Raw genomic sequence first — 25221 nt, forward strand, 5'->3', positions numbered from 1 at the left:
AGGACTCCGTACTTAAGGGGTTAGGAAGTTGTAGCCATTGTTTTTCTTGTTCAATAAGTCATCCATTCAACAAAGAGTAAAGCAAGCAGTGTGAACCTTCAGAAGGTGAGTTTAACCCAACTACAATTGTGGATGAATGAGTGAGTAACCTTGTGAGGAGAAAAAATTACAAAAATAAAGAAAATAAACACCTTTTAACCATAGAAACTGTCTAGTACTGTACATAGAAGAAAATAGAGATGAGGTATACAGTATGTATAAGAGATTACCAGAGTGGAATTAAATTGAAAAAATAAAGATGAATAAAGTTTTGCAAAATGACTACAAATACAAGAAATAATGGACCAATAATGAGAGTGACAGGATAGGATTTAAGGCAATGTGAGTGTGTAAGAAGGAAGGAGCTATAGTGTGTCAGGTAATGTCAGAAAGTAGTAAGTTTAGAAAGTTGTGTGTCAGATTAACTAGTATGGAAGGTTAAGTGTTTGACATAAAGCTGGATATTAAGTTTTGTTTCAATCCATAAGCCTGTCTAAAGTTACTGAATAGGAATGAAATTAATATAGATGGATAAGGGGCACCACTGTTTACCTCCACCACCCTTACTTGATGATGGTGATAATTAGCTCCAGCTCTCCATGTTCCTTAGTCCTTTGTGAATGCTTTATGTGTCGCCTCTTGATCCTTGTGTCAACTCTGCTCAGCCGTATATTAGTGTTCCCTTTATATTTAGTTTTGTGAGTCATTTTAGTTCTTTAGTAATAGCTTCAGGTGATGGTTGTATGTTTGGTTCTAGCAGGAAACATCTCAGAAAAGGTGGAAATAATGTAACAGCTGAGTGAGGAGTTAATATTTGACTTGTATTCATCATCGCCACTAAACACTCTTGCCTCAACTTTGGGGAAAATATTAAGGTTAGTGTATTGGATTTTTATATATTTGTAACATTATTTTGTGTTTTAATATTGTAGAGAGTAGGGCATTGGCTAGTTGCTTGTGAAGGGGCAATGTCAAGATGATTACAGTAGTCTTGTGTACTGGTAAATCAAAGAAAATAAGTTTTGAGGTGTGGGAACCCCCTATCCAGTTCTGAAATACAGTAATTTACATTTTCAGTTGAGACTTTCCCCAGCTTAGTCCAGAATTGTGAATGTTTGCCATAAAAGAAGGCATGAAAACTGGAAATGGTAAAACAGGCTTTGTAACACAGATCACATCACTGCTAGGAATAAGCAAAGAAGTTATTAGACAGAGAACTCAAGAATTCTACCACTTTACACTGTGAATGAAGCCAAAATAAGGTTAGGTTTGATGCGAAAAATGTATTGTCAAATGATGACTTGAGTTGATGAATGACACCCCACAGAAGTATTTGTTTGTTGAGTGACTTGATATCAAATGTATAAATGAATAATGAGTCCAATATGTCACTCCAGTTTTATCCATATAAAGTGAATGATAAAACATATTGTGAGAATTAATTTACTTTTTGTTTCAAGTGATATTAGTCTTTAGTTTTCAATACTTTGTCTGTAGAGTACCAAAACTCACACAGCAATAGAGATAGAAGAAGAAAAGCATCACTGGAAGATTAACTGCTGAGCTTATTTCACCTAAAGATTAACCATCTCGCCCTACACCCCCTCCAGGTAGCACTCGGATGGTTAATCAACAGGTGAAAATTTCAACCTGTTGATTAATAAACTAGGGGTGTTAATCTGCAGGTGGTCCAAAGAAAATGATGCATCTCTTATTTCTTATATAAACAGTATGTACAGTACAGTACAGTATATGAAATGCAGCAACTCTATACCATTTTGTTTTGTATTTATTATAAAGAAAAATTATTTTGAAAATTCTCCACACATCACCTAACTTAACCAACCCAACCTAACACTAGGTAGGCCAAATCCCCTAATAATGAGTACAGACATACACAAAGTTCGCTGATCAGAGTTCAAGCGTCTTTTTGGAAATTGGTGATGCTGTAAAGCGGTAATGTGCGTATCTCTCACTAGAGTGTCCTGGGTTCAATCACCGGTCCAGGATGGATGTGAGAAGGGTGTTATCCAGTGTGATATACTACCAAACACGGCATTTCATGTTCCATGCATTCCATTTCTGTGCATATGGGAGCGAAGTAGGGAATCCTTACTTGTAGATTAGTAGACTATCTCCTCTAACACCTTCACTATGGGGACGCCAACTTTAATTTATTTATTTTTGCTAATATCAGACGATTTTATTCAACACTGGATCTGTTTTCCGTGAGATTCAAAAGTCTTTTTACCGCTACATATTAACATGGGATGCAACAATGTAAATTATAGTCATTAATATTATGACTAAACTCTAGAAAATATTACAAACTATTAGTGATATTCTGATGATTCTCAGAATAAAATTGAATGACAAAAACATTTACGAATAAAGTGTTCCGTCACTTAACAGACTACAGTACACAAGAGACGTAAAACGGATGAAAGTTTAAGTATATAAGTCTGCATATTAGGAAGATACCATATACCTTTAGTTGCTATACCAAACTGTAATATCAGTAATCAAAAGTGTTACTCAGTATATGTGTAATTTCTTTTTAAGTCACACATATTTTAATCTTTTCAACCTGTAACTGTAGTTCTAGAGCAATGCAAGTGTTGGGGGAAATAAAAATAATGACAGCACTGACAGTGTTTCATGGTACCTTGCCAAGTCTGTGAAGGAAATGCCTAGTTTGATATCACAGCAACTTGTAGGCCTACATTTAGCCCCTTCACTACTGGGACGCCAATTTAAATATGTTATTCGGCTAATGCCAGACGTTATTACACTGTACACAAGGGGTTAAGTAGCTATTATCGGCTGTTAATATCAAGATTCAGTTTATCAGACCCCCCCTCAGTGTGAAGGTTCAGTATATGACATTATTCTCAGTTGCAGTAAGCAGGTGGGATGTCATATTAATACTGGACTGGCAATTTGTAATTTTCACCTGTAACTTTAAGTTTAATTGCCAAGTGATGGCATCTTAAACTACCTGTATAAAGTTACTACAGTAGAGTACTGGCAATTGTGTGGATAAAGGAGTCTGCATTAATAAAATTTAACTAAATTTGGGATAATAAAGATATACAATTTTATTCACTCTCCTAACCATATATCTTTATCGAGTTCACATTCCCCCAAAAAACACAATAGGATAAAAATAATTTAATCTCCAATACTTTCTATGTTTAATTCAGATAAGTTTATTTACAGTAACAGTATTTTCCTTGATATCTCTTAATGTGCCAATTCCTCTTTAATTATAAAATGGCTTGTTTATCAGATATACTATAAACACTTCAGAACTCGACATTAAACTGGTAATGAATTCAAAGTTCACGATTAAATTCAATATTGTGAGTAGTAGCTGAGTACAGTACATGTTTAGTTAGCAGGGGGGGGTAACATTACTATAAATCTTCAACAGGACAACGTATAGCAAATATGAATGAAGTAATGAATCATTTATGCTAAATCTTTAAATTAAGCTGAAGGTGTTGTATCAGTTAACAGATAAGTTCTCTTCCCAGGAACTATTTTAACCAGCTCAGTGATTGCTGTGCTGGTCAATTTTATCAGTTGGTTAAATAAGAAAATGGCTCATCTTATTTGTACATTAAAAAGAACTTTCTAGTGCACTGTATATCACACTGAAGAAAAAAACTTGAAGGCAAAGCACAAACATATTCATCAACAATCTGGTATTTAAATCTCGTAAATTTAATTCTTTAATGTTACACAGCTGTTTATTGCAAACAAGAAAAACATAATCAAGGAATGAGATACAAAACATTAATCGGTGATCAGTGTACTATTGGATAATATAATTCTTTGGCAAAACATTATATCAAAATGTGACGATAAATAACAAAAGAATTCAATAAAGCAATGTTTTTAATCCTTTATTTATAAGTTAATTTTCCAGGAAGGAAACGTAATCTGCGAGTCTGCGTAGTTGTTCTTCTGAAGGCGTAGGGGTGTGAGGCTGTGGGGCTTGTGGCATGGGCAGGATCATACGTGTGGGCTCGTCGTATCCCCAGCCGTGTCCTTTCGCCGCTACCACTGCCTCGTCGACACTCATACCGACCAACTGAGCAAAGTCGTCAGCGCTGATGGACGTGTATGCTCGCCCGACAAGTTCAACCGCTCTCTGACGCACGTGATCTGAAATATATCATGATAACCTTTATTAAAATCTGTCTATGTGTAATGTATACCTTCATTGTCTATACTGTAAGTTTTAAATCAATGTAAACTAGTACTGTATGATGATTTTACTGAAAATCTATCTGCCAAAAGTCTCTCTCTGCCTTTTACTTTCTATAAATCTTCAACGTTTGTAAATATTATGCATCTGAGGAACAAGGAATCCTGAATTGGTATAATGTTTGAGCAACTGTAAGTCACAGTTTAATTGGCTCGTTAAAAATAAACTTGTGGTCTGACAATTCAACAAGCTTGTCAATCCCAAACAAGTAAATATTCTCTTTCTATATACTGGAAAAAAAAATCCTACCTTGCACAGCTTTCATGATATCCTTGACCGTAGGCGACCATTCTCGTTTTAGGGCGGCATAAACAGCAGGTAGGTCACGCTGCCATAGATGCTGACCAACTTGCCATATCCGGGCTAGTTCTGGCGTGGCGCTCTTAGTACTGGACGGGATACGCTTCCACAGGAATTTGGCTCCAGTTCTAGAAGATTAATACAGACTGGTAAAGGGACTAAAGGAATTATAATGATAATACCTATGACAATTTGATCAACTGACATAAAGAATTTCTACTGACTGACCAAGGGACTTATCGTCACTTTAACAACTCTTCGACAAATCCCCGAAATTAAAATAATTCAGTAATTCAACTTATTTTCTTATTTGGGGTTATGATAGCTGTTCCTTTTTGCTTTGGCCAACCAGATAAGCATTTATTAGTGCCAAGTGGACTTACAAATCATTCTGTAGCAGATAGATTGTGAGAAGCTGTTCGTATACATGTGCTGGAGGAACCCCATTAGGAGCCTGTAAGAGAAAATACAAGTAATAGACATTGTTTTCAGTATTAGTGTTTTATATTAGACAAATTTGGACTTACGCTCGAGATGGGTAATCGCTGGTATGGAAATAAAGTAGTGGAACAAGTTACTCAAACACGCTGGATAGCTTCAAATATAGGTTAGGCGGATATACGAATGATAGGTATTGGGTGTAAATGGGGCTGCCTAGTATGGGCCAACAGATCCGTTGCAGTTTCCTCTATTCTTATGTTAAATAAAAACAACCCTAATATTCCATAATTGTGTAAGATTAATTTCAAGTCAGTAATACATACACAGAGGTTAACTAACGCTATATCGATTTATTCCACTTATATAAATCATTCTAGATAGTTTTCGTATTTTTGGTGAACCAGAAAGACGTAAAGCTGAAACAAATCTCCAATCAACCTTCCTCTCTCTATCAAACTATTCATTAAGTTTATTTCTTCAAACAATATCACCACAGTGGGTCATACACCATCATATATCATGTTAGATATAAATCACTTACATCTAACTCTTGTTTTTCGAGTTCTTCACCAATGTTGTTGTAGTTCACCTCAGCCATTGTTTACAGTGATGCCTCCCTCATGGACCATAAGGTTAAGCATAAACTATTGGATCTTATATTCTAAACCTTTATATATACACAAGATAAGAGTATTAACTAAAACTAAAACTATTAAATATATATAAAATTTATATTATTTCACACCAATAAATAATAATTATACTCTCTTTCAAATATAGCATAGAAATAACTACATAATTATTTCACTGTAGACAATAACTTAAGATCGGATCCCTTATTGTGAATCACTGGTGTCACTTATTGTTTACTCACCTGTTCATTAGTATACGAGTTACCTGAAGTGCAACTGTTTCCGTCCATTACAAGCCTTCCATACCTCCCTGCTATTATTGTCAATATTATAATACTCAAAGGTAAGTCTGGGGATACATTTATGTTGTTTTTATTGAATATTAATCTGTTAAATGAGGTAAATTACAGGAAGATGTTTGAAGGGCCAAGTGTGTGTGTGTGTCAACTGTCAGCTCATGTTTATGTGTATAATTTATGATCATTGTATTCGTCACTGATTGATGGTGTCTACTATTATAACCTATTGGTCGTTGTAGTTCAAGATTAACTGGATTTAAATATAATTACCCAGTATCAAGCAGGAGGCTACCAAGGTCAACTTCTAATAGGGTTTAAAAAAATTTACTGTTTCCTGTGAGTGGTTCAGGTTAGGTTTCCTGAAGGTAGGTTAGATTATGTTAACATTGGGGTGTGTTAATCTCAAGGTGAAATAGGCTAAGGGGGAGGAAGGTTAATACTAAAGAATTTATTTAGGTTATTGAATTCCTGTTATGGCATAAAACGAATCTTTACCCCTAACCTAACTTAAATTAACCTAACCTAACCTTTCAACATTATTTTTGTAAGTTTATCCATGTAATTTATTCACTCTTCCATCAAATTTGCATTTTATGAATTAATCAAATAAGTTTATAAACCTCTCATTCAGAATTATCAGGAAATAAAGTGCAACCGTCTCCTTAACCTTTTCAATTTTTATTGCAGAAAAAACTATACAACGCTTGATATTATCATAGAATCTGACCATAAATGCATATATATAAAATCTCCTTAGCAGTTCCATTATTTTCTCAATGCTTGTCATGAAATAAATATAGTACTGAATCATTATTAACTCTAGAAAGCATAATTTAGATTACCTGAAGTTTAGCCCTCTAGCTTATTTCACCTGATGATTACCGGTAATTACCCTAATGCTATCTTGGGGGTAAGGTTAGTGTGAAGCTAGAGTTAGGTTAATGTTAGGTTTTTTTAGAGTAAGTTAGTGTTAGAGTGATTTATTTAAAGGTTAGGTATAGATGGTGTTTGGATTTTGCTGTCAGAACTCTGTAATATTTGGAATCATTAACATTTGATGATTAAGATTTCTAAAATATAATGATGAGCATCCATAACATTTTGATTATACTGTAGTCTCTAGTTAATATATAATTGTTTTTCTATAATAATTAGTATTTATTGTGCAATTATACAGTACTGTGATTATAATTCATAGCTTCATTTAATTATAAAAATAATATACGGTATAATGATTATGCTCCATAACATAAACAGTACTGTAATAAATATAATCGATAATATAGTATCTATGATGTATTATGGAGCATCATTCATAACATACACTGAGTGGAATCCCCAATGCACAATGTATGTACAATAATCCCCCAATGCATCTGTAATCCCTAATGCATTTTAATGAAAGACCTCGGATACGTTGAAACCTGTACGGTATATTGAAATCACGAAGGTACCGTTTATATTTCACAATGTCTACATCCACTAATGCAACGGTAGGTGTCAGCTGCATTGTTTACATTCAGTTCATATCCACATAATGGTAGTAGTGAACATATATATCCAATTTATGCAAGTAAATCACTGATATCTAGGTACTCAGATGCTGGAGGGAACTTTGCTTCTTTCCTTGTGGTTATATATATATATCCAAGATGATAAGGTTAGATGCTGGAGTTTGCATATCAGGTTTAATTATTATCTTTGTCGTAATATCTTTCTCATGTATGAAGCCACACAGACGAGGCAGGTGTGGTTAACATTGTAGGTTGATATGTAAATGGTCTGTCTATGGGTCCTCACCTAACCTAACCTATCCTTTCCTATAGTTTTTAGATCACTTGAAGATTAGTCCCCAGTATTTTACCTAAGATTGGCCATCCTAATGCTTGCTAATCAAATATATCACATCTACCCTAATCTAACTTGACTTAACCCAATCTAACCCGACTTGCCCCCATTCTAACTTGTTTTACCCCATCCTAACTTAAGTTACCCTAATCTAACTTAAATTACCCTAATCTAACCTGACTTACCCTAATATAACATAACCTATCCTAATCAAACTTGACCTATCCTAATCTAACCTGACAAAGTTAGGCTGACCTACCCTATTCTAACTTAACCTACTTTTATCTAACATAACATACCTTAATCTAACCTGGCCTTCCTCTTTCTAACTTAAACCTAACCAAACTTCCACAGGTAAATTAAGCTGGGGGCTAATCATCAGGTGAACTAATTTTTTCTTTTGATTAGGAAAAAACATTATATTGATGTTAGTTACGGTATAGATTGTATGCTCAGTAGCTTTTATGGTGAAATCTTGGATCCACCCCATTTATGTCCAAGTTTCAACTCAATATGAATTAATAGTGTGGTAGTATGTTATTAAAGTATGTCGGTATTGATGCCAGCTTCCTGTGATGTGGCACTTATCTGATGTCACTTCCCCAATTACTTGGGAGGTATCGCTTTATGGGGCGGGTTATCAGGGCGTTGAGGCTTGGCGGCCACCACGCATGGTTGTCTCCCTCCCAGCCAGTGATAACGTGTCACCATCTCACGCACACTGCCCCTCGACCATACCTGCCACATGTGTGAGAACTCCATACCTATTGTTCTCATGTACCTTATGTATGTCAGGATTCATATATCGGGAAAAAAAGGAGACAACTTTATCCTCTTCAAGTTCAACACTTGTCAGTTTCCTAGCCGGGCGGACATGGGTCAGTTCTCTTTGACACACTGTTGGCATGTACAGGACTTTGTATGCACATACTTGGGCATGTGCCAGTGTTGGTCAAGTCTAGACTTAGAGCAGCTCACAGTTAGTGCTGTCACAACATTCTCTGGCAGGTTATTCCAAGATTTCACAACAGGATAAGATATTCCCAGCCCAGCTTTAAAGTTTATTCCCCATCCAGATTTAAAGTTTCTCAGACCTCTCTGTACTGATAACCCTCATAGCTTCCTTAACTTGAATTACAATCGTTTCCTCACATAACGATTAATTTTAAATTCATGTTAAGAGTTACGTTACCGTTACCTAAACGAACCTGTTAACACCTCAGCACCCACGAGTGTTGTTGCGTAAATCAGGGTCACAGGGTGAGGGGCGAGTGTAAGGAATACCACATGTAATTAACGATACGCCAAATATGCTGACGATTGGTTTCTTCGGTCTGTGAGTGAATATATTAGTAATTATTGCTTATATCTGAGAAGAAAAAACACAACGCCAACAATGTTGTGATAGTCCAGTGTATTCGGCAAATACAATGCTAGGAGATACGTGTCGGCTGGGAGGAGGTGGATACGCTGTTCCCCTCCATTGATGACCAAACACACGTACATCCTCCCCTCCTGCCGTAAATCTGTTCATGGTTTGTATGGATTTTTATTTTTTATTTTTTTACCGGATGTGACATGTAGATCTCAGTTGAGTTTGATAAAGAGTAGCTTCCATTGTTTTTATCCTGAGTTACTAAAGCGAGGATTAGGACAATTGATATTCTGTAGACATCTGGATATTGGTATTCTCCATACAAACACACACACAACGTTGCGTCGCCACAGACAACCTTCGGTGGTCAAATGTAGGTCGTAATACAGTAATATATAATATTTGTATTTTTGACGTGTTTTGCATTCGTGTGTGTGTGAGGGGAAGGAGGGAGGGAGGGGCAATTGCCAACCAAATAAAATAAAGTTGGCATGCATACTGTCACGTCTCCTTAACAAAACTTAACTGTGATAATATTTACTTGGATATTAGTGAACCCCTTCGGACACTTTTATTGCATATATTCTAGTTAATTTTGGGTAGCGTTCCTCAGCCTAAATATTATAATTAACTGATCAGATTTTTCCGTGTTATTTATTTTTCATATATGTATTATTATAATTATATTCGCTGCCAGGCGTAGGATCATGACCTCAATAACACAGCTTGTGATATTCATGGGCCCAGTTTGTTATTATACTACTGTAGATATTGCAATAAAAAGGTAATTATTAAGTTTAAAAGAGAAATATGGGTAAAGTCATACACGCGTTCCGTAACAGAGGTAATGGTTTTGATATTACCTGAACATTGAACACCCTGGCTTACTTTTTGTTTACGGGAATTAGCCCACCCAGGCACAAGTCACTGACCCACATCGGGGCCTGGGGGGCGAAAATGTAATAATAATAATAATAATGATAATAATAATAATAATAATAATAATAATAATAATAATAATAATAATAACCCCCACGTAGTCTTAAGTTTATCTAATCTTAAGGTGATTCATCCCGGCTTCCGCTCTTTATTTGTTTATTTTTAAGGTGAATGATTGTCACGCCTCCACACGAACTTTGTCTTATCAGTGAGGCTTATTGTTTGATAGCTGTATTATCAGGGTGTATGCCAGTAATGTCCTGTTCTTTGTCTCAGGCTGCGATTGTATGAATGCTTCCTAATGCTGTTTTATGTCTGTGTGGACGTGTGTCTATCTGTTTCTATGTATGTATGACGTGTGTATGTTACTCCCATTGTGTGTGTGTTTGTGTGTCTGGTACGCAGGTGGTTGGGTATACCAGTCACACGTCAGCTCACTACTGGTTGACCTTGCTGGGGTCTTTTTAGTGAAAGTTTGCATCATGTGAGGGGTGGAGGGGGTGAGGGAAGGTAGGGGTGAGGGAGGGTAAGGGGTGAATAGAGAGTGAAGGGGATGGGGGGAGTAGTGTAGTCTCAATGCAATCATGGTACCATATTTGTCATCATTGTGTCGTAACTTAGAGTGACCAGTTAGAGGAATTATCTACTGTACATAGTCACTTGGAGGAGAATTACAGTTGGAAAGGGACGTGGGGAGGGGAAAATATCCCCCCCCCCCACACACACATCCTTCAATAAGATTCGCAAACCTCCGAGGAGCCGATAATTGCACCACACCTGTCCTGCTCACACGCCCACCTGCCTCTTCCTGCTGACTCACAAGCCGTACTCCTAACCATTCATCTCCTCCCCCCGTACTCATAATCTTTCCTCAATTCATACTCACAATTCTCCCTCACAACCAACTGTGGATAAAAATAAGGTACATAGATAAATAAATAGATAGTGAATAACAGTCCATTTCCCCCAAACATGATAAATAGTGATAATGAATAATCTGGAGGCAAGCGAGCCAGACTTGATGGAACTAGGCTTCCTATGGCTAGCCGGAAGCCTAGTCATTTCAGGCTAGGATGAGTTCTCGATATATTGCCCTCATCATCAGTAGCAGCAGCAGCCTGTGTCAGTCTACTGTTGGATAAAGGCCATTTCTATTGCTCCATCGTCACCCTTTGTAAATTCTCTGCTGGGTGAAGGCTTTTCCCAAATGCTAGTAGTTTTATATGCTCGTCACACCTTAGCATTGGGAAGAATCAAGAAGTGTACCTTATTTACTTACGCTCGTAAAAATGAGAAAGTGGAAACAGTAACTGTATTTCGGTATAAACTGGTATTTAACTCGAAGATTATTTAGCGTGGAATATGTACTGCTTATTATGTATATGCATAATGTTTTAAAATGTAATTCTATAATTTACGTAAACTATAAAATATCTTAACAATGCCTTAACGAAAACAAGTAATTAACATCTTTCAGGTAAACACTAATATCAGTAATAATTTGAACACATCTTTTCTGAATGAGCAAATACAGGTGTTAAAGTAATTATTTATAGTGTTCAGGAACCTTGATAATACTGTAGTAATTAATATGTTTCTCGAGTCTTGCCCACTACACCACATAAACGTTAGGGTCCGGTTCGACTTGGATATTTGTTGAGGATAAATATCACCTTTAATAAGTATCTAGTTTACCTTCAGGATTTACAGACAAAAACAAATAGTGTATAATGAAACGGGAGCAACTGAATTTAGGTGGATTATCATAAGCGTCTTCAAATGGACGATGATCAACTTAACTGTACAACTGGTATGAGTCTATTAGCGTCAACTTACTGGTAACCTTTCAAACTCTCCTTCGTAAACACATCGACGAGAGGCTCAGTTAAGTAACGTATAAATGTCGTCAAAATGTTAGGAGTTGGTCATGGAAGCGTCTCACTTTTCCTAGTATGATGATGTTTGTGAACGCGGGACTCGAGAATAATTTAAAAATCCATCTTTCTGGGCATTATATGTGACGTGTACTTTTTATTAATGGGGAAACAATGATAAATTACACAGATAATTTGTTTCATTTATCAAGTGTTCATTATCCTGTCCAAAATAGAATTATCCATTAATTTTCAAATACCAGGACATTGTTTACCAAAGTTTTTTTTTTTGGTTCTCGAGCGGTGAGTTGCGCAGGCGTGGTACTTTTGTTCACATTTTTGTTTCACCTGCGGTAACCACAACACTCACGTCTCTATTTTCTACCCAGTTTGATCAGTTGGTTGTCTTTTATTTTTATGTTATTCGGATGTAATTTATCATGAAAAACAACGCTCACTATGGATCACCTGAAGATTAGCCTCCCAGTTTATTTCACCTGATGATTAAACACCTTTACGCTATCTAGGAGGGGTTAGGTTGGGTTAACGTTTGGATGGTTGAGTTTCTGTACTTTACCGAATGCCCAAAAGGTGTACTTGTTCTTGTATTTGTAAATAATGTTATATAGGTGAATATGAGACCAGCCCTTGACATTGTTACACTGTATGAAGGACACATAACTGGGACGCCATATCCTGTCGCCCTGCATGATGTGTCAACCCTGATACTAATAGTATATATTTTTTTACGGCAAACATATGCATATTTCTATAACCGACAGACTTAGGCAGGCGACCTACATTGTTAAACTAGACTGGCTTGAGGGGTTTTGCTGGTGGAGGGAGTGAAGGTGACCAACTGAACTTGAACTCTCCCCTTCCTTCCCTCCCTCCCTCCGTCTCCCCTCCCTTCTTCACACCCACTATTATTCATTAACCCCCTTCCATTCTTCCTTCTTCACACCCCCTCTCCCCAGACCTTATCCCCTCTCTGTCTCCCCCCTCTCTCTCCCTCTCATCGCCTTTAAGTACATTGTAATTGGAGTGTGTGTTTTAGTACCCAGGAGACGTTGACTTGCATGTGTTTGTTTGTTTGTTTATGTGCAGGGTATGCGTGTTGATGTTTGTTTGTGCATGTTTGTTTATGTTGGTATTATTTGCTTGTGTGTGTGAGTTATGGCAGACTGTGGTGTTGAATTAAAATGAATCGTTAAGTGCGGTAAAGTTTTATCGGTTGGTTGGTTGGCAGGTGGTGGCAGACAGGTGGTGGATGTGACCGTCTCAGCCAGCCGGTGTGTTTACAAGGTTTGAGACTAGTCGCTTGTGGGGAGGCAGGAGGAGACGTAGGGGTAAGTGGTTGGCTCCCTCTCTCTCTTACTCCACAGTCCACACCACTCCCACCTCACCTCAGTCAGTCGCCTCAGTGTAGTCTCGGCTCTCGTTGGGTGTGCACCTGTGTTCTCTCAACTCCAGTCAACTTATCCAATCGTTCCCTAGTACCCATATGAACTAAAAGGTGCAGTCTATATATATATATTTTAATACAGTTAGAAAATATATATTAAACATTAAAATTCCCCTTTTAGGGTTATAACCATGAATGATTTATATACCTAGAGAGTGAAAAGGAATTTGAAGAAGGGGGAACAGGTTGTGTTGTGGATTTTTTCCTACTACACTAATGAACAGCTGACTTGGATTTAGACTCAACGGAAGATAGAATTTAGCGGACTCGTTTCACAATACCTGAAGGTGAGTTTCATTTGGTTTTAATATAAGGTAAAGGTAGATATTGTAACTCCCTAACCTAGTCTAACGTAACACTAACGTAACCTAACCTAGTCTAACGTAACCTAACCTAGTCTAACCTAACGCTAACGTAGTCTAACCTAATGCTAACGTAACCTAACCTAGTCTAACCTAACGCTAACGTAGTCTAACCTAATGCTAACGTAACCTAACCTAGTCTAACCTAACGCTAACGTAGTCTAACCTAATGCTAACGTAACCTAACCTAGTCTAACCTAACGCAACCTAACCTTACCTAATCTAACCCCCAGGTAGCGTTGGTGTGGTTTGATCATCAGGTAAAATAACTAAGGGGACTAATTATATCAGGTGGAATAAGATAGGGGGGGGACTAATCTACAGGTAAAATAAAGTATGGGGGCTAATCTACGGGTGAGCTTTAGAAATTAGTAGCCATGCGTACCAGTGTGCTCCTCCTCCTGCCCTTGTCACTTACCCCTGTCCTTGTCACTTCCTACCCTTGTCACTTTCCCTTGCCCTTTTCACTTTTCCTTGCCCTTGTCACTTCCCCCCCTCACCCCTTGATCTATACGTGGAGGTCACTTTATGGTACAGTTGGTCGTGTTTTTAACGGGTTTTAAAATGTCGACTTCCTTGACTGGTGGTGAAGTGAGTGAGGTGGTGTGGCGAAGGGTGTGGCGTGAGGTGATGTGTTATGAGTTAGGTGGTGTGTGTTGTGAGGTGTGGCGAAGGGTGTGGCGTAAGGTGATGTGTTATGAGTTAGGTGGTGTGTTAGCGAGAATTAATATTACCAGAGAGTTCAAACAACTCTCCTACATACATATTCATACGCACGTACATGCATACACCTCTCTTACTATGAATACACAGGAAGCGTTTACACAGGAAATCCCATCCATTGTTAGGTGTGTTTGTGGTCTAGCTTATTACCTGATAACACCACCTGTGGTTACTGAGGCGAAGAGATGTCTGTCTGTCTATTTGTCTGTCTGTTTAATCCTTGGACTCAGGACAGGTAGAACCTAATCTTTTCCCGTCTCTCTCTCTATAATCAAGCAGTTTTCATTATTATGTTCGACGTTCGCTGCAGTGTTATAATACAGCTTACCTGTGGTAGTGGTGTAATAATCAGACTCGATCGTTGTTATAATGCAGTTCAGGAAGTTTGTTATTGTGTGTGTGTGTGTTTATGTTGGACGCCTTTGAGGGCTTTGTTCGTACGGGGGGTAGGGGGTCTGGCTTGGTTTTAGTTGGGTTGGTATCGGTTGAATCATTGTGTGGGTGTACCTGGCTTGGCTTGAGGTTAAATTCTCTTTGGGGGTCCTGGCTTGTCCTGCTCTGGCTTGGGAATGAGTTTGATTGAAGTCTCATAGTGGGTATTCCTGGTCTCATGGCTTGGGGGTCACCGTCCGCTGGCATTTCATTGTTTCCCGGGCGATACACGGAAGTAGTACATAAAATAGGAGGGGGTGGAAGTTCTCAATATCTCTTCGTTAGCTTAAGATTATCAAAGGTTCTTATTTAATATTAATACCCAGACGAGATGCGAGAACGTGTTTAAATTGCCTCGCTTTGAGTTACGAGATTTTTTATTTTTCTTCTAAGGTATACTCAGCTCGTATTTGTTAACGAGGTGTGAGAACGCATATAAATGACTCACTTAAAGTTACAACACAAAAGATGGATTCTCCCACAAGTTCTTACATGATATTTCCTTTCTTGGTTGTTGTTAATTAATTTGTATTTCTATGTTGTATATGTGTGTGTCCGTCCCTTCCATTGAATATGAGTCAATAGACCTTTTGTGGTAATAATGATGACGGCTTTGTTGGGCTAACCTTGGTTGGATCGTTTTATTGTTTATCATTGTTACTCCACCTGCAAGCCTATATACAGTGTAAACTTGTATGACGACTTCCCTGAATGATTAATAGCCATCCGCCCCAGACAACTTCAGCTGTTTCGTTCACATACTCCAGCATCATCCATTACCGCTTTTCATTACGCCCGAAGACAAATCTCTATTTACGGGTTATATACAAAACACTTCTCTCTCAGTTTTGCTCCTGTGGCAGACATAACGTGTTTTAGTGTGTTTTTGTAGTAAATATATGTTTTTAGAGTATTAAGCACCGTATTTATTTTAAAATGAAGTTGGAGCGTAATTAAATACTTTAGAATGCATCCGATTGCTCGCGTGAGATTGGAATAACATTGCGAATATAACTTGCATAAATATGTTAAAGTTACACCAAGGTTTAAATTGGTCAAATAAAATGCAAAACTAACATTAAAAACATCACTGTAAATGGTACTTGAACTAGATACGTAACTCTTAATACCAGTTAGATAACAAAATTAGCCCAGATGAACCCAGTGAATGCGGACACTGCCTAATAACCTCTTGCTCATAGAAAATGGTATCGTAATGGGGTAAACGGATCTAAATAGTGACACGATGCAATTATGTAGGTCGTGTCCGTTGAGAGTTGATGTTATTGAACGTTCAACAAATAAATGTGTAGGGTATTTGTAGATGTTAAGGTGTATCCATTAGCGTGTGTTTGTGTGTTTGAGAGAGGAAAGGAATATGAAATATGTTCGTAGGGGAGGCAGGGAGATCACGCGTCAAGGTGATTGGAGCCTGTGAGTGTGTGCACGCATCTAATCGTCTTGTTGGGTGAGGATAGACGGGATAGCCGTGCCAGCCAGCCTCACGGTGAGAATATTCATGGAGGTATAATGGCTGTGTTTATTCTGGTGTTTCTATATCGTTTGTTGGTGAGAATAGTTATTATATATTTGAGTGTAAATAACTTTCTTATTGCATTTGTTTGAGAGATTTAAGAGTTACATCGATGAGTGACGTAACCAATGCTGAGTTACGTAATTGACAGTGAGTGACATGGGTGACGAGTTACATAGTTGACAAGGTTGTAAACACGAGTGAGAGTAATTGATCATGTGACGTAATCAGATCACCTGTGTACTAATTACGTGTTGTTCAGTTCTTCCTACAGGTATATTTGGTTGTCTTGGTATGTGACACACGTACGGTACAGACATACTACCTCCATCACTATCTCCTCCAACACTACCCCTCCTTTACCTCCACCACTACTGCCTCCTCTTCCGCTCCTCCAACACCACCACTGCCCCCTCCTCCATCACCACCTCCCCTAGCTCAGGCAACGTGAATATCCAAGACGCAGTTTAGTTGCGTCAGGAAGGTATAAACTTGAATGACGTCTGATGTGTTTCATGTTTCAATAATACCCTGGACCCTCGACCTTGTATGTTCGTCATGTGATATCTTTCTCTCTCTGTTTTCTTATTTTTGTTTTTCTGTTTTATTTATCTTTCTTTTCTTTCTAATTTTTAACCTTTCATTTGGCTGGTTGTCACAATGATTGGTTTGTTTTGGGTGTAAAGTTGATCTGTGTAGTGGGGGAGGGAGGGGTCATAAGACACTGTTGTGATAGCCTTAACTCAAGTTTAAGTGGGTCGCTTGCTGCCTAGCTGTTGGTTTGTTGACTGAGTGTGTTAGTTCAGTGACCCCTGTCGCCTTTAACTATGTGGGAGGTTTGTGTGTTTGTGACGCTGTTTATACACAAACACACACGTATCAAACTAGTATCGTTCCCTCATTCAATACCCTCGATATGACCCACCGAATGGCGTAAACCTTTCATCTGTCATGTCAATCTTCATCACGTGACGTCATTATACTGTCATGTCACAATATATCTCGTGACATCTCTCTCTTCTCTCACGCCAATATCTATCGTTGTTAGGTTAGGTTTAGTGGGTGGAAGGATGGGTTGGTTGGTTGGTTGGTTGGTGGGTGAGTGGGATGTTTGGTGGGTGGATGAGCAAGTCGTTTGGTGGAAGAGTGGATGTGTGGATTGATATGTGGGTGGGTGGGTGGGAGTTGTGTCCTCACGGTTTGAAGTGCTGCATGGGGCTGAACTAATTCCCGGATGTGAGACCAGACCTGAAATTTCGTGTTAAAATTCGCGGATATGTTTTGGGATTCCCGGAGGTACGATTGGAAGCCTCGACGTTGGGATTAGAGGCCTTGAAACTGGGATTGGACACATTGAAACTGGGATTGGGGGGAGGGCTTTAGGTGTGTTGTAGTATACGTGAATGGCGGAAATGTGGGCGTGGCCTCCTCTTATGTGTGTTTGTATGTATATCTAACTTACACACACACACACACACACACACACACACACACACACACACACGAGATAAACATGATTTACTGTACCCATAAAAACGTTTTCTAATTAACGACGCACAAGCCCTTCATATTAACAGCTGGTCGAGAGTAAATAAAGTGTTTTAGACAAGACGATTAGATTGTTCACTGATTTCATAAACACTTTGGGTGTGTGTGTGTTTACAGCTTGGGGAGATGAGTAAGGAAGAGAGGGGTGAGGGTGGGTGTGCTGGCGAGGTTGACTGACCTAGTACCGTAAGAGAAAGTGGAGGAAGGAGGGAGAGAAGGAGAGGTGGGAGGAGGGAAGGAAAGAGGATGGAGATAAAATTTAGGGCTGGGGGAAGAATGGAGATGGGAGGGAGGAGATGAGGTGAAGGGAAGGGGGTGGACAGATGGAGGAGGGAGGGAGAGGTGGGGGGAAGGAAGGAAGAGGGAGAGAAGACATAAGGATGGAGGAGGGAGGAAGACATGTCCCTGTGGGTATTATTGAACAGGTGTGCAAATAATGTTGGCACCATCCTCACCTTCATAGTAATTAGAGAGAGAGAGAGAGAGAGAGCGCACACTAATATCTCTCTCTCTCTCCCCCTTAGGCTCACCCCCTGCAGTGTCCCCCCTTATAGATAGTGGCAGGATGACAGGGGGAGGTCGCTGCCACTTTGGCAGGATGACAGGGGGAGGTGGCTGCCACTTCTCCCTGTCCCACTTGTCTAATTTGGGGTCATGACGTTGATCAGATTAGTGGTGTCTTGAATGTCTGTCTGTCTGTCTGTCTATATGTCTGTCTGTCTGTCTATATGTCTCGTCTGTCTGTCTCTCTCATAACGTACTATAATCTAACCCAACTTGACCCAACCCAAACCTAACCTAACCACATCTCTTGCTACTACAACAACAAAACACTTAATACTTACGACCCACAAGTGTGTGTATGTACTTATACTTTATTTAAGATGTCATAATTTTCTAGTTACAAGTGCATGGTGTGTGTTATGGTAGTTTCTCTCTTTCTCTCTCTCTCTCTCTCTCTCTCTCTCTCTCTGTATGAAAGAGAGGTGTTTGAACTATCTGTGGGGTTTATTATTATTGTTGTTATTATGAGTAGTAGTTGTAGTAAGAGTATTATTATTATTTGTTCATCACCATTATCATCGTCGTCATCACCACCATCATCATCATCATCATCATCATCATCATCATCATCATCATCATCATCTAGGTGGTAGGACTCCTGACCGTACACCTCCGGCCATTACCACTGAGATAGTGACAATGTAGAGCAGCTGTTGTCTCGTGAATTATAATAGTGACACGATGTTAATACTGGTGGTGGAGGGTGTGTGTGTGTGTGTGTGCGCGCGTGTGTGTGTGCGCGTGTGTGTGTGCGCGCGCGCGCGTGCCAGACATCTAGTGACTTATTATATCTGTTTATATATGATTATGAGGGTGGGGGGGCAGTGACCTCTTAGGGGTATATGCTGAAGGAAGGGAGTGTAGGCCAATGAACTTTGTAGATGGGTGGGAAGGTAGATGGGGTAGGGTGGGTTGGTGGGTGGATGTGTATAGGTGGGGATGGATGAGTGAGTGTAGGTGGGTGATGGGTGAATGTTTAAGTTGTGTTAAGTAGGTTGGGTCACTGTGTAATGATATACGGGTAGGCATTTCTATTGATTCTTTTGCCGTGCGAGAATACACTGTTTTTTCGTGCGCGTTTTCCCGTTTTTTCGCATTTTAATGTGCGTTTTAACGGGTTTTTGTGTTTTCGCGGGTTTTAATGTGTTTTCGCGGGGTTTAATGTGTTTTAACGGGGTTTAACATGTTTTCGCGGGATTTCTACGGGTTTCTGTTTTAAAAGTAGGTCAGCTTAACACCTCAACACCAGACAGACAGACAGACAGACACCCACGGTACCTGCAGCAGTGGCGCCCTCTGGTAATTATAACGTGAAACCTTAGTAATGTAAAATTCGTCTTACAAGTGACCTCAATATTCGTAATGTCAACTCTCAGATGTCACTTGGTTTGACCTACATAACGACAGCGAGGTCTTCACGGCATCTGGGTAAAAAACACTTGGTCTATCCTAAAAGAAAAATATAAATTAGCGTATTACTTAAATCCTTGAGCCTCTGTACTACTCTGAATGGGATAGTTTACTATTTTTTTGTGGATGATTGGAGTCTGGCCAGTACTGATCACACACGGATGCACACTCCATTCCTCTCTGTTTTGATTCCCGTGCAGACAAATCTCCGCCCACTTTTGGCGTCCTTAGCAACCGTGACAAATTGGGGAAATTGATTGGCTGATGGTTGCTATGGGAGTAGTGTTGCCATATCGACGACTGCATTACTGTTTTTTTCGGCGTTTATAATGATTAATTTAGGTCAAACTATATTGATGAATAGTAATAGATCTGTTAGAAATGTGTATAGGGATTATAGCCAGAATGTTAAAACCTTTGATGAATTTTACAAAATGTCTGATTATCACCTGATTTTTATCCGTCAGAATAAACAATAAAAATAAATACCAACTGCAATCACATAAAAAATCACCTTGTCGTTATATTTGTCAATTAAGAGATAATTTAAAAGATGAATTTGACAGTCAGTTTGAAGGGGTTATTAACTATATATGAAAGTTATAGATAATATTTACTTGTATGGTCTTAGTTGTGTAAAGAATATGCGTTGTGGGAGGTCGGTAGTCCCTTTGGCCATACCTGTGTCGTCACCCCCCACCTCTTCCTCCTCCATCTGGCACCGTCTCATCTATTTACCTTGCTTACTGGGCACCTGCCAGATCAGTGTCTCGTGGTTAATACAGCTCGGGCCTGGACTGTGGTTGATGGTGGGTATTGTCGTGACCATGTGTGTCTGTTTGTGTGTGTGTGTGTGTGTGTGTGTGTGTGTGTGTGTGTGTGAGTGTGTCCGTGTGTGAGTGTGTCCGTGGAGTGAGGAGCGTGGATGACAGCAGGACTATTGTTGGATGTTTGTACAGAATCCCTGAAATAGAATTGTCAACAGCACATTGAAAGGTACAAAAGGGCATACTCATTATATAACCCGGAACTAAATTTGCATATCGAAATTCTGGGTAAGGTTAGGTTAGGTAAGGCTCGATTGGGTTAAAGCTACTGTAGGTGAGAGAGATATAGAGAAAGGGACTGCCCAGTATGGGTCAATAGGTCCTCTGCAGTTTCCTCCAGTCTTATGTTCTTATGAGAGAGAGAGAGAGAGAGAGAGAGAGAGAGAGAGCACTTAAAATGTTCAAACGTCAACACGGACCCAATGATTTTAAACTCGTCACTTGTGGCTTCTAGTAAACTTAGACACCTACCCACCCACACCACCCTCTCTCCCACCCACACCACCCTCTCTCCCACCACAACACACCCCAAACACCTCTCATTGTTATCAAAACTTTCACCACCACATTAAATATTTCTCAAACACCCGTGAAAATAATCGCTGGTGGCGCCCATTAGTGGCTTATACGGGTCCACTACAGTAGTCCTTTCCCATCCAGGTAATTGTAACGGGTCACCTGAAGAATCACCACCCGAGATTATTTCACCTGAAGATGAAACACACTAACCCTAATGATGACCTAACCTAACGATGACCTGACCTGACCTAACCTAATAATAATTAAAACACATAAATCGGTAAAAATAAAACCCAATTTATTAAAAGTTTCTGGACGCAGGAGCTGAGGCAAGATGGTCGTGTAGAAGTTAGGGGGTAAATTTATTCCTCTCCCTTGCAGGTCACAGCTGAGGTTACTACGGCCTCTCACACACACACACACACCTCCCATGTATACGTAAGTTACTGTACATGTTTTCTTTCCCCTCCCCCCCTTCTCTCCCCCCACTCCCCCTCCCTACTCCCCTCAAGCCATGTTTTGACCAGGAATAATTCAACAAGTTTTGCCACCTTTGTAAACGAGGTTCGACTTGGTTGTGTAATTAGGCCCCAGCTCTTACTAGGCCCCGGTTCTTGATAGGCCCTAGTTCTAGTAGGCCCTAGGTCGTAATAGGCCCCAATTCGTGATAGTTCCCAGTTGTAGCAGGTCCCAGTTCCGGATAGGTCCCAGTTCTTGATGGGCCCTAGTTCTTGTAGGTCCCATCTACCCTAACCACTACAGTCTAGGAAATACAGTGTCAAATTACAGTCTGAAGTAATAACACATCACAAAGTAGAAGACAGAGACAGACGAGGACATAAGGGTCGCAACACAGGGATAAAGTTACATCATTAAGTTATACGGTGTTTTGTATTTCCCTTATCACTCATTTAGTCGCTGTCGTGTGTGTGTGTTTTCTGTAATGTCTTTGTATTATTTAAGTCAAGGGCGACGTGTTCGAGGATGACGTGTTCGAGGATGACGTGTTTGAGGATGACGTGTTGTTAAAGGATGACGTTTTAGGTTGGGTTAGTGTTAGGCTGGGTAAGGTCAGATTAGCCACCACAAAACAACACAACACCACCACCACAACAACCACACCACCACAACAACCACCACCACACCACCACCACCAACACTGCCGCAGGATATCTAAACATCCCCTACCCACACCTCTCAACCTCCCCACCCCCTCTTCACCTTCCCCTCCCTTCCCACCCCCTCTTCACCTTCCCCTCCCTTCCCACCCCCTCCCTCCCCTACCGTTCCCGTCACCCACAACCCTCATGACGACTCGGTATATGCGTTTTAAAAGTAAGTAGGGACTCGGTATATGCGTGTGGCTTTGAGCAATTGGGGTCCAGGGTGTTTTCCGTGTTGAGGATTCAGATTCGGATTCAAAATGGAATTGTTTTTTTTTTTCTTTATCGGTCTCAAAATAACACCAATGGTTGGTGGATCGAATCAAGGCCCCGTATTGTCAAAACAGGTGGTGGTGTATTGATCATAAGGGAAGCAGGGGTGTGAGGCAGGTGGTGGTGGTGGTAGTAATAGAGGTAGTGGCAGTGTTGGTGGTAGTCGTAGTAGTGGTGGTGGTAGTAGTGGCAGTGTTGGTAGTCGTAGTAGTGGTGGTGGTGGTAGGTAGTGGCAGTGTTGGTGGTAGTCGTAGTGGTGGTGGTGGTAGTAATAGAGGTAGTGGCAGTGTTGGTGGTAGTCGTAGTAGTGGTGGTGGTGGTAGTAATAGAGGTAGTGGCAGTGTTGGTGGTAGTCGTAGTAGTAGTGGTTATAGTGTTAGTGTGGTTAATCTTGAGGTAAATAAACTGAGGGGGTGTAATTCCTAACCTAACCTAACCCCTATCAATGTTCCAACCTTTATCATATGACCTGGTAAAAATAATTGGCTCAAGGGAATATCCTGTTGTGTATGTATGTATGTATGTATGTATGTATGTATGTATGTATGTATGTATGTATGTATGTATGTATGTATGTATGTGTATGTATGTATGTACAGTATGTATGTATGTATGTATGTATGTATGTATGTTTGTATGTATGTATGTATGTATGTATGTATGTATGTATGTATGTATGTATGTATGTTAAAGTCCAATTGTTGTAGCTTTATCGTCCTTCAATATTACTCAATGGCACACAAGGCACTGATGATATTGTTGACGTAACCCTGGTGTGTGTGTGTGCGTAGGGGGAAGGTAGGTGGGTGTGTACGTCAGGATCATGAAGTCTACACACACACACACACACACACACACACACACACACACACACACACACACACACACACACACCAGCTATCAGAAGGAGAAAGGTTAACCCCCGAAAGACATTTAATAACAGGAAGTCAGCCATTACCTTCCTGTTGGTCACGTATAGCAAAGGCCACTAACCCCCTCCCGCCAGCACCTCCCCAAACCCAACCTCAGCCCACACCCACCCTCAAACCCCACCTCACACTTCTCACACTCGTTCAATCCCCCATTCTCCACACACCCTACACACCCTTAAATCAAACCTGTTTCAGAAATAATCTTAAAATTCATAGAGTAACCACCTCTCTTTGTTAACCACCTCTCTCTGTTAACCACCTCTCCTTGTTAACCACCTCTCCCTTGTTGTTAACCACCTCTCTTGTTAACCACCTCTCCTTGTCCTTGTTAACCACCTCTCCCTTGTTAACCACCTCTCCTTGTTAACCACCTCTCCTTGTTAACCCTCTCCTTGTTAACCACCTCTCCCTTGTTATTAACCACCTCTCCTTGTTAACCACCTCTCCTTGTTAACCACCTCTCCCTTGTTAACCACCTCTCCCTTGTTAACCACCTCTCCCTTGTTAACCACCTCTCCCTTGTTAACCACCTCTCCCTTGTTAACCACCTCTCCCTTGTTAACCACCTCTCTCTTGTTAACCACCTCTCCCTTGTTAACCACCTCTCTTGTTAACCACCTCTCTCTTGCTAACCACCTCTCTCTCGTTAACCACCTCTCTCTCGTTAACCACCTCTCTCTCGTTAACCACCTCTCTCTTGTTAGTATTGATGGTGGTAGGACTTAATAACCTTGGCTGAACCCTTAAAGGACTGTTGTTGGGTTGGGTTGTGCATGTATGAGATGACCCTGACCTTTGCATGTCACCTAACCAGCGGCAGGCAGGTCACGGAACACGTCAAGCAGGGGATGATACCACTGACTTTTGTTTTCCTTTGTGTATAAGATGCGAGTGACGTAACCAAACTGAACTTTCTCATAAAACTTTCTTTGTGTGTCTCTTGTGTTGTTACTCTGTTGAAATATGTAATTGTATTTATAAGAGTCATTCTCCCCCTCCTCCTCCAACCCCTCCGCTATCCCTCTTCTTTTTCTTCCCTCTACCTTCTCTTCCCTTTCCCTCTTCCTCCTCCTCTCCTTTTCCTCTTCCTCCTTCCCTTTCCCCCCCTCTTCTTTACCTCCCTCTCCTCCTCCCCTTTTCCCCTCCTCCCCTTTCCCCCCTCCTCCCCTTTCCCCCCTCCTCCCCTCCCTCTCCTGGGCATGTTGGAATGCGGGGAGGAAAGATGAAGGAAGGTTGGTGGGGGTGAGAGGATGCGGGAGGGGAGGGGAGGCTTGGTTTCGTCAATGCACAAGGTGAAGGTGGTTGAAGGAGGGAGGGAGGAGAGGAAACCCTGTTCCGAGTTTTCTTTGTAGCTTAATCTAGTAAGCCCAGTACTGTATCACTTAAACATCTTTCTTTTTCTTGATCAATTATTATCTCTACTCAGAATCTTTGGCTTTTAATTGAGTG

The 25221-nt window shown here is 40.1% G+C and overlaps 2 protein-coding genes across 10 annotated transcripts in view; one reads left to right on the forward strand and one right to left on the reverse strand.

Annotated features, from left to right (window-relative positions):
* Positions 1-3216: 3216 nt before the first annotated feature.
* On the reverse strand, positions 3217-5685 carry LOC121868545 (COP9 signalosome complex subunit 8-like). Its single transcript, XM_042369261.1, has 4 exons — positions 5595-5685; positions 4996-5066; positions 4562-4740; positions 3217-4209 (listed from the first exon to the last, which is right to left on the reverse strand). The coding sequence occupies exons 1-4, from the start codon at positions 5649-5651 to the stop codon at positions 3959-3961; spliced, it is 558 nt and encodes a 185-aa protein (XP_042225195.1). The 5' UTR covers positions 5652-5685; the 3' UTR covers positions 3217-3958.
* Positions 5686-5910: 225 nt separating this feature from the next.
* The window catches only part of LOC121868546 (transmembrane protein 268-like), a 40988-nt gene continuing 21677 nt past the window's right edge, over positions 5911-25221 (forward strand). For 3 of the 9 annotated variants that reach the window (XR_006089419.1, XM_042369268.1, XM_042369266.1), the window contains exon 1: positions 13433-13772. The gene's annotated coding sequence lies outside the window, so the exon portion shown is untranslated. Of the gene's footprint in view, positions 6029-13431; positions 13773-25221 lie in introns of those variants that run through there. The other 6 variants (XM_042369269.1, XM_042369270.1, XM_042369267.1 and 3 more) reach the window with 4 other exon arrangements.

The sequence above is a fragment of the Homarus americanus genome, unplaced genomic scaffold (assembly GCF_018991925.1).
Source record: "Homarus americanus isolate GMGI-L3 unplaced genomic scaffold, GMGI_Hamer_2.0 scaffold59495, whole genome shotgun sequence".
In the NCBI taxonomy this organism is placed as follows: Eukaryota; Metazoa; Arthropoda; class Malacostraca; order Decapoda; family Nephropidae; genus Homarus; species Homarus americanus.

Bases quoted from the DNA above. Each gene is read 5' to 3' on its own strand.
- LOC121868545 (XM_042369261.1), bottom strand. From the start codon at position 5,651: ATGGCTGAGGTGAACTACAACAACATTGGTGAAGAACTCGAAAAACAA. The intron at 5,067-5,594 runs GTAAGTGATTTA...TTTCTCTTACAG, and splicing joins TCGAAAAACAAGAGTTAGAT to GCTCCTAATGGGGTTCCTCC. The intron at 4,210-4,561 runs GTAGGATTTTTT...GATATATTTCAG, and splicing joins TATCATGAAAGCTGTGCAAG to ATCACGTGCGTCAGAGAGCG.